This window comes from Scyliorhinus canicula, chromosome 15, assembly GCF_902713615.1.
Source record: "Scyliorhinus canicula chromosome 15, sScyCan1.1, whole genome shotgun sequence".
NCBI lineage: Eukaryota > Metazoa > Chordata > Chondrichthyes > Carcharhiniformes > Scyliorhinidae > Scyliorhinus > Scyliorhinus canicula.
The window spans coordinates 140,111,868-140,126,768 of NC_052160.1; the positions used below are offsets into that span (position 1 = coordinate 140,111,868).

Sequence of the window (14,901 nt, forward strand, 5' to 3'; positions counted from 1 at the left end):
GGGCCACACTCGTCAAGACCTGCAACAATCTTGCAGACGTGATTCCTGGCCCAGAGGACTGGAGAAACCGGAGGGCACGGAGAATATGTTGGCCGACCCGTTAATAGGATGTAAGTGGATCATTGACACCCGTGTGTGTTCTCCCACTGGCACGGAATGAACTCGATCCAGACGCCGGCGGGGGAGCTGAACATCAGAACCGGATCGGAGCAGTTTTCTACCAGTCGCTGGAATCTCCGTCACCCTCAGTAAAGTTCCCCATGCGGCGGAGAATCCCGCCCAACATGTTACTGATAATGTAGTTACATTCTACCGGCTGTCCACTAGGAAACTACAAAAGGACTTCACTGGTTGTGAAGTATCACAGGCTCTCCAGAGTTTGTAAAATGTGCTTATATAAAAACAAATTCTTCTTTCTGTCATCAATAAAATGGAAGAAAACAGCTAAATTGTGGCACCAGAAATAGCCGAGTGCATCGTGAATGCAATGTGTCTGCTGAGAGAGGCGAGGGGGTGGGGAATATTCTGGAAATACCACTGAGTTAATGCTCATTCTTTAACTGTGCTTAAAGTTAACATTTCAGGAAGAAAGTTTTAAAAAAGTAAAAGAACACTTTCTTTTAGTCCATTTCTTTATTCTATATGCCATTTTTAAAGGCCAATAAAGTATGATACAGCATTGCCCTTACAACATTTAATCGTTATATTTCATACATTTCCATACAGCATATAAACAAAGTATGAAATGGTGCTAGTTTGAAGATAACATTTGCAGTACCGTATAATACAATGCATTTATAAACATAACCTGATTTCCATAAAACAGAAACATCCAACTTAATTGTTCATCCCTAATGGGGATTTTATTAGTGTAGTCACTTTAATAAAGTCATAAATATTTAGAATAAGACTACAATTACTTTGACTGAAATTACAATACCATTATTCTGCTTAAGCGTACCTACAGTTTACCTAAGGAAAACTAGGCCATTAATTGCGTTTAACCCTTCCTTATCCATAAGGGCACAAACAGCACTTTTGTGAGAGTGAAGATGGTGGTGATTATTATGATATTGAAGCTCAATTTAAACAGGTAACAAATTACTGGGCTTTACCTTTAATAAACAGAGTGAATAATACCTTTAATATAAAGCATCAACCACTTTAGCATGAGTAGTTCTCATAATGTTGCTACAATGCAGAAGTTAACAGTATTTTGGATTTTTTTAAAATGTGCAAAATCTACTGACAGAGAAAGAAAATACAACTTGTCTGAATAATAAATGGTTACAATCCAACCAGATTATTTACTGGTTAACTTTACCTGCAGGTCCTACTTGATCAATGAAGCAGCTCTGGACAATTTGTACCATGATCCTTTGTGAATTCATGAAGTAGGTTTGAACACTTCATGGATTGGAAAGGGTTAAAAACATTCAAGTTTATAAACTCAAGGATATCACAGCTAAGGAAACAAGATATAATCACAGAATTTACAAATGCTACCACAGTTGCCTACACGTGAAAAAAATAACATTGGCATATGTGAAACTTGAACGGCGGATTTATTGCGGCCTGGTTAAAGTGGTGGCAGCATTGGTCACGGGTATGAGCAAATAGAACAAAAAGATTTAGAGGGCAACGGGATATTGATTTACAGCACACCTTTGTCTGAAAATATGTTGTATGTGCGAAGACCTGGGAAAGTAAATGTCGCAAACATCATACTGTCTGATAAAATTAAGGCACCAATTTTAACAAAGCAAATCAACAAAAGCTGGACGCATGTTAAGTTTAAAATGCCCAGGTGCCTATCTCAGGGTGCCAATACAATTAAATCACATTCTTACTAACTGTAGACTTGAAAAAAATAAATGTAGGTGCTCAGTTCAATATAATTTGCCTCTAACCAATAGTGTATATGAGGTTCTACCAGCACTACTTGATTTTGAGTAAAAATGTCAATTCGGACTGATTGCTAAGGCCTGGGAAATTCACTCTTTCTGTACCAAAAAAACATTGAATTAAACAATGTAACAAATTCCCTGCAAAGGGGAGGGGGGGAAATCCAGTTTCAGCGTCCCATTTCTTTTTTGCATATAAAGTTTTTCAAATGGCTATAGTTCAGCTCGGTTGACAGTTTGTTCTGACATTTCTTTGGGCACAATGAGTTTTGTGTACATTCAGAAAATTCTGTGATTACCCTTCTTCAGTACCTTGGATAAGCTCACAGAAGCAGACATATACAGCAGCATCCAAGGACATCTACGTACCTACGTGCAGTACACAAAAAAAAACTCTACAAACTGCCAGCAGATCAGCACATGCAGAAAAATGAAGAGAAGATAGTGATGACTATGGCCTGAAACCTGCTCGGAGTATTTATTCATGAAACTTTACACAATACTTGACGGGAAAACACCCACTGAAATTTAAAAGTGACTGTACAATGAAAGTTGCGCAATTGTGTTTGTGACGACAGGCATCTAGGATGTCACCATCAGGTCGACAAGTGTCACTTCAAATCAAATCATACGCATACTTTGCAAAGCACACCAAAATGACCAGACTTAAATACTTCCATTAAAGTCCCAGTATTTTTGTTCAGTGTGTTTTAGTCACCAGTGCGGAAGAATGAAACTACTTTCCACTTTTGCATTTGTGACAATACTAATGATTCAAGACCAAGTAACCTGATTTTGTGAAAGTTTTGGCCCCTACTACAGATATATAATTAGAAGGAAAAGGAAGAAGTGTAGCCAAACGCGACAGCATTTAAAATTCTTGCTTCCATCTAAACACCTTACTAGCACAGTGATAAGGCACTTGCTTCTCACCTCAATATTTTACAGATTAAGTCAGGCAAAGCCTTACATTCCAAACAGGTTTGTAATATTTGAATCTTGGCATTAGTAGCATCCACCTCCTAATATAACCACCCCCGCCACGCACAGAAAGAAAACACTAATTACACTATTTAGAAAACAGACACCTGCTACCAGCCAATCCATATGGCAACTTAGGCACTTGAGCTGTAAAAGAAACGTCAGTGCTAATCTGTAAACATAATTGAAATCAGCAGTCTCAGCGACTGATCAGAGGTCACGTTTCTTTTTTTTTAAAAAATAAATGTAGACAGGGGAGTGATGAAGTGGCCTTCTAAATGATTTAGTAGCAAGAGCTTTAAATTTAAAAAGCTTTACCTCACCCAAAGAACGCACAGGGAACATGGGCCAGTATTTTAAGGCTAAAATTGTACAATATGATGTTATAACTATTGTAGATTTGGCCAAGCCGGATCAACAAGGAAAGATGCAAGGATTCTTGGCTTTTATCCTTAGTTTTTAACGTATCAGTCAATGTTCACTACAAGGTTTTGGATTGAAGAGAGCTGGTGGAAAACCCTGAATAGAAATCCAGACAGCACAATAATCTCTTTAATAACATCTATTCTTGGCTTGAGAGTGCTGCGGAGGATCTGTACCTTTAGCAGTGCAACAATGGACAGAGTGAAAGTCCCAGTTTGAACTATCATTTGAGCTTCGGATCCGTCAGCCGGTTGGAGCAATTAGGGCTGTTGTGCAGTCCAAAGCATTGCTCTCTTACGCTAGGGAATCTGGATTCAAATCCTACTTCGAGAGAACACGATCTCCATCGTCTGCCAAACGTTTACGGTGACAAATTAAAAGAAAACAAATTAAGAGAAATTCTGACAAGTCTTCATCCAGTTTCCAGTTGGAATCTATAGTTCAAAATCAACCCTAATTTGGCACCGATTAGTAATTTTCATCTAAGACTGTCACGGAACTGGAATTGATGCAGTTCATGTACATCCAGGACTTGAAAGCTATACTCAATTCCAGATTTCAGAGCTCTGCCTGATCCCAAGAGTGCAAAAGGTGGCACAAAGTGGAAAACAAGTTTCATTCTTTAGCCCTGTTGAACCTCACCCTGATGAGTATACCTACATATAGAAGATAATACTGTGAAGCCATTTATTTGGCTGACTGAAGTTCAAAAGTTGTGCACAGAACTGGTGTAGGTCCAAGTTCAGTTCAAAGGACATAATCCTTAATCCCTCACAGCCATGGTAAACAATATAGATGATCCTGGAAATAAACATACAGATAACAAAGGCCACATATGCTCGTTGAGTGGAAGTCACCGTCACCCTGTAGAGAAACCAAAAATTGCAACTGCACCCAGCACAGGAAAAAGTAAATGCAATTTGGCAACGCTTAGTTTTCAAAACAGACACTGAAAATATTTTCAAAGCTGCAATATATTCCTACCAATGTGGGATCAAGCATTACATGAAACTGTTAAATACACATGTATGACTGAGCAATTGAAATGTCATCAATTGCTACTATGCTCTGACTATTAAACACAACTTTGTAATCTCAAATTGCATTGAACAGAATAAATTGTAAATTCCTAAAATATGATACTTTAGGTCCATCTAGTGGGATGCTGGGGTAGTGACTAATTTTGGATTCCATTTACTAGCTTTTTCCAACTTGTTTTTCCCCTGACAATTCTTCCTCTTAAAATGTACTGACTTTTTCCTGGGGTCTAAATCTTTAAGCAGCACTTGCTCTCACGGCAGCTAGTTCATATGGCCATTTATTCAGGCGTGAGATTTAACAGTCAACATGTTAATTCACCTCGAGAGACGAGTCCCAACCTGCCCTCAGATGTCCTCACATGCACATCATCAGCAGGGGTCACTGAATAGCAACCAGAAGGAACAGTGGCTGCTTTTACACCCCCCCACCCCAAACATCTGAGATCAACTGTACCAACACTACCACTGTCGCCAACTGAAACCAGCTCATAGATCTAATATGAATCTCGGAGATCTATAATACAAGCCACTCATTGCATTACTCACTAAGCTACTGAACTTCTCCAACCCCATTTTGAAGTTATTTCCTTATTATTCCTCTGCATTTTCACTCAAATTGGCAATTGTGCATAATCTTATAACTGTCAAACCAGGAAACTTGCACCGTGTGAATGAAGCAAGGCTGTGATTCCCACTCTTTGACTTTCTTCATCCCACTTAGAAAAACTCCTCGGTGCCTCGTTGTCTTTGCTCAGACAGCTAACCAGGATTATGGATGAGGGGCTGCTGTGTAGAAACTCCACTTTCGGCCCAAATCTCGTGTCACAATCTGCTCTTTCTACAATATGATATACAAGTCCCTGTGTAACATAAGGCACCATTTTGACATGACAATTATACAATGGAAACCTGTTCAGTAATATTTCATTCCAAATTCTTCTAAATAAATGGAGACTTTTCACTGTAGCATATTAATTAAGCCAGAAAGCTGAAATGCAGTACCATCTGTGACTCATCACCATGGTTGCTGTAAATTCAGCGAAGGGGGGGAAGGCAGTTTTAAAGAAATTAAGCTAAGCCTTCTTTATTTGAAAAATGAAAGTAATTAGTTTTAGGAATGTCATGATTAATGAAAGTTTGCGGTATCACAATAGCCAGTTTTGCAGGGAGTTGCAAAACAAGGATGTTTAAACTTTAAATGTATTTGTAAAGAATTGCAATTTAAGACTGAGACTTCATGGAGACATTTATAAGTATCAAATAAAAAATCTTTAGTGACGTCGAGTATCTAAACTACCTTTTTTTTTAAATATCAGTTTTAGGAAACAATAATGTCCTTCATTTAGTTTTCATAGATGCTCCACATCTGTCAACTCACTCCCAACAAACTTGAAAAATGGGTAATATATTGCAGCTTTGAAAGTGATATTGGGCAAGTCAGACAAATGTCAGGCTACGTGATCATGTGCAGAAAGTTATTACAGTATTTGCATTCCCACAGACCGCAGCAGAAATGCTTACGGCCAAACACCGTCATACTCACTTTTGCACTAAATGAAGTACAAGCTGAAAAGGGAATTATGGTGTTTTTGTTTAACAACAGCCAAAGTACAACAGACAAATAAGTAATTATCTTTAAAGCTCCAACAATCAGAAGGAGCGAGCAAGTCTCAGTGTAAACAAAGGTACCAGGCAGACTGGATTTTGTTAAACACTATATCATCTTATTTCATGCATGGAGGGTTGGCACTTTTTTGGCACATTTTACAATGTTTTATAACCCTGAAAATGTAAAGAGTCAATTACAGAACTAGAAATAAGAGTTAAGGATGTTCAATAGAAATTGCAGAAAGTCAGTTCGATGAATGATCGCTCTTTTGATGGGAGATTCATTCCTACAGACTATATAAGGGAACAATATGTACTTTAAAAACATATAGTACTCGTACACATAACCACCAATTGTAACTAGCTGAAGAGGAATAAAAATTTGGAATCTTTTCCTTTCTGATCCAGTCGACAGATTGGAAACTTGGGGAAAAGCTGAAACGTCATTACATGTGTCAATAGCACCTTTACTGTAGAAATTACTGCTACATAATCATTTGCCCACCTCCAATTTCAACTTAAGTTTACCTTACTGACACTCATTTGAAGAAACAGATTGAAGTTATTATTTTAAACATTTGCTTGTAACATTTTTATACAACTCCAACTTCATGTCCAATTTTGCTTGCCAATTCGTTTCTGCCGGTTTTCCATTCCTTACTTTTCCTCCCATCCCTCAAGTGTGTGTCTGTAAACACCAGCACCTCACCACAACCCGACCCCCACTACCACATCAAAATGATCATAGTTCAATGTGCAAGAACAACCTGTTCCACCTTGCATGAGCAGGACATACGCTGAAGTGTCTCTTCACCCAGAATCCATGTGCACACCCTTCCCCCAGGAGTCATGAGACTGCAGTTAAGAGGGGCAGTTCGGCCTTTTCTTCTCTTCCATAACCACGCACTGCAGAGATCAGCGAATTCAAACATTAGATTGAATTGCTATTTCCTACTAGGGCTAGGTTAGCTACTCACTAGATAAACTTAGTATTGATGGAGCAGAAATTATTACATTTGTGCTATGTTGATTTTGTCAATATGAACACACAGAATCCCCATTTAGTTAAACTTTCATTTGATTCCCATTGACAAATAAAGCAAAAGTATTTCCAATGAGCAGGCCACCGTTGAAATTTGTAGCAAACATCCTTAATCCTTTTGACAGTTGTCCATCTGAGCCAATCTGTGTAGCTTTTACATCTTTCACTACACAATGCACAGTACAACAATGTAGACTGATGCATAGTAATGAACGTCACCAAACATCTTAAAGAGCCTTCTTACACTTCGATCAAAGAGACAGTATCTGTTTTCCTGGGCCTGCAGTGTTCCAAAAAGCATTTCAAAGAACATTTCAAGAAAAACTCGAAGCACATGATACGATTTCCTTTTGAAAGTAGCAGCCCATCAAAATGCCTATTTCTGTACCAAGCCTCTTTATCTTTAACAAACAATCTTTGCAGGAATGTAGTGACAATTTAAAGCCATTCTGAAATGTCCGCGCACACAAGACCTTTATAAACAGAGACTGTCCCTTCAAAAAAAAGGCAAAGTTTTACCTAAAGAAAATGTAGACTATAATGTACCATATTTGACACTTCAGAAATAGAACATTTTTAATGGCAATTATGGCTAGCAGTGGGTCCCAACAAATGAAGAGCTGTAACAAAACATAGAAAAAGGGATTAAAAACAAGCATGAACATGGATAACTGACCTCCAATTAAACTGCCCTCCCCCTTTCTGTGCAACATCCCACAACACTCCACAGAATGTTCAATGTAAATGCCCAAGTAAAAACAAAAACAACTAAATAAAAGTGCTTCTTCTAATGCTTTAAGCCAGTAAAAGACTATTAGAAATATAAAGTACACAGAGAATAGATTTTAAAGTATGAAAGATTGATTTGAGTTCTATCTTCATTGACGTTTTGTAAAAGGCAGGGCCAGCCAGGGTTCTGACTCCCTGGTTTCTGTGAAAGAGTTTTGTCATAGCTTTGTGAGAATGGTCCGTTAAGTGGGATATCTATGGAATCTGTCGCCAAGAACAAACCACCGCCTCAAAGAGAGGGGTAGAACATCAACAATTGCCACATTAATGCTAAACGATTCCCAAATTATTCTGCAATATATATATTATGCAATAACTTAACAGCTGGAAAATAATTTTTTTTTTTAAATCACAATTCCCAAAAATATTTAACAAGGAAAAAATATATAGTTTCAAAACTTCTGCAGATCTGTCCCATTATATAAGTTAAATGAATTACTCTCGGTTTCTTTTGTAGCTCAATGGGTAAAATCATACCACTGTGCTAGCCACACACTAACTGAAAAAAACTGATCAGGTAATTGAACTCCTATTTCTACACAGGTTTATAGTGCAATGCTCTGAGGTTCCTGACCAAACATTGAGATCCTGATCGGGGAATCATAAAAATATTAGGTGTTTGGTAGAATTATACCATTTCATTTAAGTGTTGCAATGTAATCACTTGACACTGTAGTCAACGTTCTTCAGACTCGCATCTTCAGTATTTTATTATTTACGAATTTATGTTTTACTTGACCAATGGGTTGGCCAGAGGGGGTGTCTATGTGGGAGGAGAAAATGCTTGCCTGGCTCTGCTTGGGTATTCTGCTGTGCATTTCCAGCATGTTCTACTTTTGATTCAGATTTCCATCTTTTTGTTTTATTAAAAACAGACATCAGTTTTACCTTACCCTCGCCTATTTGAACAGCACAAAACCCATCATGTATCCCTTCAGTTCTGAAGAGTTGTATTGGACTCGAAACATCAATTGTTTCTCTCGCCACAGATGCTGCCAGAGCTGCTGAGGTTTTCCAGCATTATCTGTTTTTTAATTACAGATTTCCAGCAACTGTAGTTAGTATTTTGCTTTTATAACAGAAAGTTGCTGATTTAATCCGTAATCATAGAATCCTTACAGTGCAGGAGGCCATTCGGCCCATCGTATCTGCACCGACCCGTGGCAAGAGCATCCTACCGAGGCCTCGCCTCCACCCCATCCCTGGAAACCCACCTAACCTTTTGGACACTAAAGGGGCAAGTTAGCACGGCCAATTCACCTAAACTGGGCTGTGGGAGGAAACCGGAGCACCCGGAGGAAACCCACGCAGACACGGGGAGAATGTGCAAACTCCACACAGTCACCCAAGGCCGGAATTGAACCCTATTGCTGGCCCTCGTGCTGTGAGGCAGCAGTGCTAACCATTGTGCCGCCACTATCTTTGTTGTTCAGCTGACCCAGACAGGGGATGCGAAGTTAGAAATCAATCAGGATTCCCCCACTATTATTGCTACTCCTAGCAGGAAATAGGCAAAGGTGGAAATGAAAGATCAGCTGTATTGCACCTCATGGTCAAATAGCTGCCCAGGTCCATGCAGGAAGCGCAGTGATTTGGGCACAGAGGAGTCCTAATAAATGGAACTGCACCACAATCAGAACAAGATGATGTAAATGCCAATAGCTCAAGGATGAAAATTGTTGATGCTTACAATGGCAGATCTGTACTGTTGTGCCTCGTCTTCCTTGATGTCCCATCATCCCTTGGTAGTGCTTTTTGCAAACTGGACATAGCAGCTGTTTTTTTAATGTCTATCACAGCGTAAAACTCAGTCTTACGTGTTGGAGTTGGCGGGACTGGAGTGCTGGGCATTTTGGGGGTCTGGGGGTTATCCGAGTCACTCCCACCCTCCAGCTCCACTTGGATATAGTTTAATTGTCTTTGTTCGGGGCACGAACGCTTAAAGTCAAAGCTGAAGACATTTGGAGTGCAATCCCGCCGCCGGGTGAAGTCTACTTTATGTAAACCAGGTTGAATAGTTACATTCTCAGTATTGACATAGTTCCGCAGTGGGTCAAAGTTATTGTGGTATCCATTTTGTGGAGGAGTTCCAGGGTCACTCCAATCCTCTTCCTCTCGCCTTTGTGTCTGACTTTCCCACACAGGAGGCAAAGAGGGCAGGTTTTCATAGTTCAGCATGGCTGTCTTCCTATGAGCACAGTTGTTAAGGTTCTGGCCATCCCCACCCATCTTGAGCCGACCTCGCCGTAACCCTGCGCCAGCGGACACAAGTAAACCATTAATATTCTCATAAGTCATCTTGTTGTTAGCTGCACATGCCATATTGTACTCATCGCCATCGTGGATATTATCTCGGTCCACAAAGCTCAAGCCACCACCACCGTGTTCAGTGTAATCTGTATGCCACTCTATCCTTTCACGTTCCAATATTCGCTTCTGAACTGGCGTAGGACCCAGGACAAATTTGACATCCCCAGGCTGCAGAAGGACTTGCGGAGTTCGGTCCTCTGTGGCAGGGCAGTGATTTGCGTGGCTTCGCATCATTTCAGAGATGGACGGCCGTGCCTCCGTCAGACCATGAACACAGGGTCTTTTCTTCCGTTCATCGTCAACATTGGAAGTATTCACATATGTGTGAATCTGTAGAAGAGGGGGCCACAAAATATTGGCAAAAATAAATATAGTCACCACACACTTAGGATTTGTAAACATTAAGGATTTGTAAACATTACCAAATTTAATCAGGACATGGATCAGACAAATATAAAATTAATAGAAGAAACAAAATCATTTCACTTTCTCATAATGTTGTAATTCAAACTATTTTAATTCAACTTACAACTGAAGAGATTCTCCTGTTAGTTGACCTATCCTATGTGGTCACTAATAGGGGAATGCAACCTAATTTTCTTAATTTTATCCAATTAAAAAATCTATAATTTACCAGAATCAATCACCTGCACAATGACCTAAAAGGTCTATTGCTATGTTGTGAAATCAGCTTGGACAGTATAAATTAGCAATAACCATAGGAGTTTAATGTGATTAAGTGTGGCCGAAAAATATCAGGCAAATTACTATGTAAATGGAAAGCAGATTCAAAATGCATCTGGGCAGAGGGATCTGGGTGTCTTTGTTCATGAATTGCAAAGTCTGTGTGCAGGTACAAAATATAAGAACGGTGAATGGAATGTTAGCGTTTATGGCAAAAGGACTGGAGTCTCAAAGTAGAAAAGTATTGTTGCAATTGTATAGGCTGTTGGTAAGACCACATCTGGAGTATTGTGCCCAGTTTTGTTCTTATTTGAAGGAGGCATTGGAGGCAGTTCAGAGGAGGTTCACTAGGTTGATTCCGGAGATGAAGGGGGTGACGTATGAGGGGAGATAAAAAGGTTTGAGCTTATACTCGCTGGAATTTAGGAGAGGGGATCTGATCGAGTTATAGAACATAGAACAGTACAGCACAGAACAGGCCCTTCGGCCCTTAATGTTGTGCCGAGCCATGATCAACCTACTCAAACCCACGTATCCACCCTATACCCGTAACCCAACAACTCCCCCTTAACCTTACTTTTTCTAGGACACTACAGGCAATTTAGCATGGTCAATCCACCTAACCCGCACATCTTTGGACTGTGGGGGGAAACCGGAGCACCCGGAGGAAACCCACGCACACAGGGGGAGGACGTGCAGACTCCACACAGACAGTGACCCAGCCGGGAATCGAACCTGGGACCCTGGAGCTGTGAAGCATTTATGCTAACCACCATGCTACCCTGCTACCCCTTATATAAAGGAATTGATAAATAAATGTAGACCAAATGTTCCCCCTTGTAGAGCAATCTAGAACAAGATATAGGTTGAGAGGCGGTAGATTTAAAACTGAGATGAGGAGGCAGGTTCTCAGAGGGGGTGAATTTGTGGAACTCGCTGCCCCATAGTGCGGTATAGTCCGAATCATTAAATGATTTCAAGAGGGTGATAATTATATTTCTGATAAAAACGGGTGAAAGGGATATGGAGAACAGGTGGGGAGGTGGATTTGAGACCAGGAAGAGATCAGCCATGATCTGATTGAATGGTGGAGCAGGCTCGAAGGGCCAAATTGCCTATTCCTGCTCCTAATTCCCATGTTCTACAGTATTTTACTGATTTCCCTTTGGTTAGGTCAGTACCGTAACGGATAACTTAGATTTAATCGTTCATTTTTCCAATGAAAAACCATTTAACATTATTTCCAAAGATAAATTATATATATTCACTAATAAAGCACATTCTTTAGCATAAAAATGAAATATAGTGCTTTCTTCGAATTTAAATTCTGGTTAATTATTTGATAAGTAATTTTGTTACTCTATTTTGATGACAGATACAAGTCTAAATTAATGCTTACCTGGAACACCAACCAGTGAGATATTTTTATGAATTATGTGCAATGGAGGATGCGCTGTGGACTGTACATGTCATTTACACGTTCAGTATGACATTTCTAGCACATATATAGGTAAAAGAAATTTCCTGTATATGTCACAAGATATACTTTCTGATCGAGTAACTAAGTGAAGGAAATGCCTGCATGTGTGTCTTAATAGATTTAAGACTATTTATCCAGAGGTTATTGCTGCAATAGAATTTGGTATTAAATTCTGATCATTTCATGGTGATAATTGTGTATTGCATTTACGCTGTCTTTGGCTGTGCAGCATATAGCTTCTTTCTAACCAAGTATCACCATACAAAGTGGCTTGTTTATCTTCCAGCTGATAGGAACAGGAGTAGGCCATTCTAGCCCATACTGCTATTCTGTTCGGTAACTTTACAACCCTTGCCTCACGAAAACATAGCAATCTCAGTTCTGAAATTTTCAACTCATCTCGCCACAACATCCTTTTGGGGGTGGGAGGAGAAAGAGTTTCCGCATTTTGTTCTAAGCACCGTATAGACGTAAAGCTTCTTTCTATCTGTCCTTTCAGATGCTGACATTTGTTTCTTATTCCCATATTATGTCATAAAGCTATATACCTCCTCTCCAACCATGAACAATGCAATAAAAACAATGCAAAAAGGGAAAACTGCATGAACTTAAACAAACATCAATTTTGCGTGGTTACGACAACATTGAGGCTATGATTCATAGATGGTAAAAATGTTCAACCTGTGAAGTAAATTGGTCAGAAATAGATGTGTACGCACCTGATCATCACCTCCTACAATCAAAGGGTGCGTGGAATCTTCACCCACTGAGGAGAGGCGTGTGCTTCCTATGGAGGGATGTCGAGTTGATGGGTGAGACGAACCATCGCCCATTGGTGGATAACAAGGGAAACCATTTGGAAATCCCGGCACAGTAAAACCAGGGGCTGAAATAAAATTATTTGCATTCAGCTTTACTACAGCAAGCTGAACTGGATGTTCACTTTAACAAACTATTCCAAACTCTTTCCAGTTATTTGGCTCTACATTTGTTCCTTTAGCATTAGCCTTTTTCACATTCATAGGAAGATCATTGGGACCTTCCAGGAAATTCAGCAGGGAGACAATTTTTAGATTACACCAAGAGCCACACTAGCATGATATAATAGGAGAAACACAAATCAGTTTCTGCGCACCCCCCCCCCCCCTCCTTCCCCCCAGAGGGAGAAATCATGTACTCTATAAAAACAAAAGCAACATATGTAAATTTGGGATTTAATTATGAAGTAGTAAGGTGTCAGGTAAGTGACACACAATGTCGGATATTAAACTCAAGCAAATGAGCAAAGTAACTTATCTCTTCAGCCTTCATAGAATTTACAGTGCACAAAAAGACCATTTGGCCTTTCTCAGTCTGCACCTGCCCTTGGAAAGAGCACCCTACTTAATTCCACGCCTCCACCTTATCCCCGTAACCCCGTCTAACCTTTTGGACACTAAAGGGCATTTAAGCATGGCCAATCCACCAAACCTGCACATCTTTGGACCGTGGGAGGAAACCCACCCGGACACGGGGAAAATGTGCAGACTCCACACAGACAAGATACCCGAGGACGGAATTGAACCCAGGTCCCTGGAGCTGTGAGGCAGCAGTGCTAATCACTGTGCCCCGTGCCGCCCAAATTACAGTCCTGCAAAGCAATAGGGGCTTTAAATCTTGGATGTACATGGACAGAAAGAGGGCTTTTACTCTCATCCACCACTACTCCCTTCTGTGCCCATCCTTGAAAATAATTCAAGTTATTCGTAACTACACTTTCAAACGTCATGTCAAATTTGCACCATTCCATTCACCACACTATTTCTGTAGTTATTCATTTACTCAATTGGCCCTCACCTTTGCTTTTGATATCTTGGTCCATAAAACTTTAACACACCCATCCACGTCAATCCCACTGATATGACTCCCATCTTTGCTCCATTACACGTCAGTGTACCCGTTGCACAAGATGGTTTAACCAGCAACAGGTATCTATTCTTGGGGCTCGTCTCTTCCTCACATGTTGCCCTTGGTAAGTCATCTAGATAGATCAGCAACCACCTGTATGCTGACAACGCTGGCTTCTGTTCTTCAATCACCAGTCTGACCATGGTCTTATCCCTCCCCAGTGCTTTAGTTTTCCTCAGCTCTACAACCCTCTTGATGCATTTGTACTCCTCTAATTCGGGCCTTGAGCATCTGTATTTAATTGCCCCATTATTAGTGGCTACAGCTGCCTAGGTTCTAATCTCTGGAATTCCCACCCAAGCCTCATCACGTCTCTTTCCTCCTTAAAGCCAATCTCTTTGACCACATTTTTGGCCGTCTATCTTGGTATCTCATCTGGCTCTATATCAAATTTTGCTTTATAAACAGTCCCGTAACGCATCTTAGGACATTTGATTACGTTAAAGGCACTACATAAACACAAGGGGTTATTGCATCAGTGTTGTCGTACTGAGTGTCTTCCGGACTTCTATCCCCCACTCTCCTATCCTCCATAAGCTTCAACTCATCCAAAACCCAACTGACCACATTCTGTTTGACAGCAATTCCCACTAACCTATCACCCTGCTGTTGCTGACCTACAATGATGCATTAATTCAAAGTACGCATACTTGATTTAAATCAGGTGGGCACGGTAGCATAGTGATTAGCATT

At 40.2% G+C, this 14,901-nt stretch overlaps 1 protein-coding gene across 3 annotated transcripts in view; it reads right to left on the reverse strand.

Annotated features, from left to right (window-relative positions):
• Positions 1-618: 618 nt before the first annotated feature.
• LOC119978012 (fibroblast growth factor receptor substrate 2-like) overlaps positions 619-14,901 on the reverse strand; it is an 86,955-nt gene continuing 72,672 nt past the window's right edge. For 2 of the 3 annotated variants that reach the window (XM_038819330.1, XM_038819331.1), the window contains exons 6-8: positions 12,981-13,147; positions 9,478-10,427; positions 619-7,618 (exon numbers count right to left, since the gene is read on the reverse strand). In XM_038819330.1, the coding sequence (XP_038675258.1) occupies positions 7,591-7,618; positions 9,478-10,427; positions 12,981-13,147 (1,145 nt within the window). In that variant the 3' untranslated portion in view covers positions 619-7,590. Of the gene's footprint in view, positions 7,619-9,473; positions 10,428-12,980; positions 13,148-14,901 lie in introns of those variants that run through there. The other variant, XM_038819332.1, reaches the window with a different exon arrangement.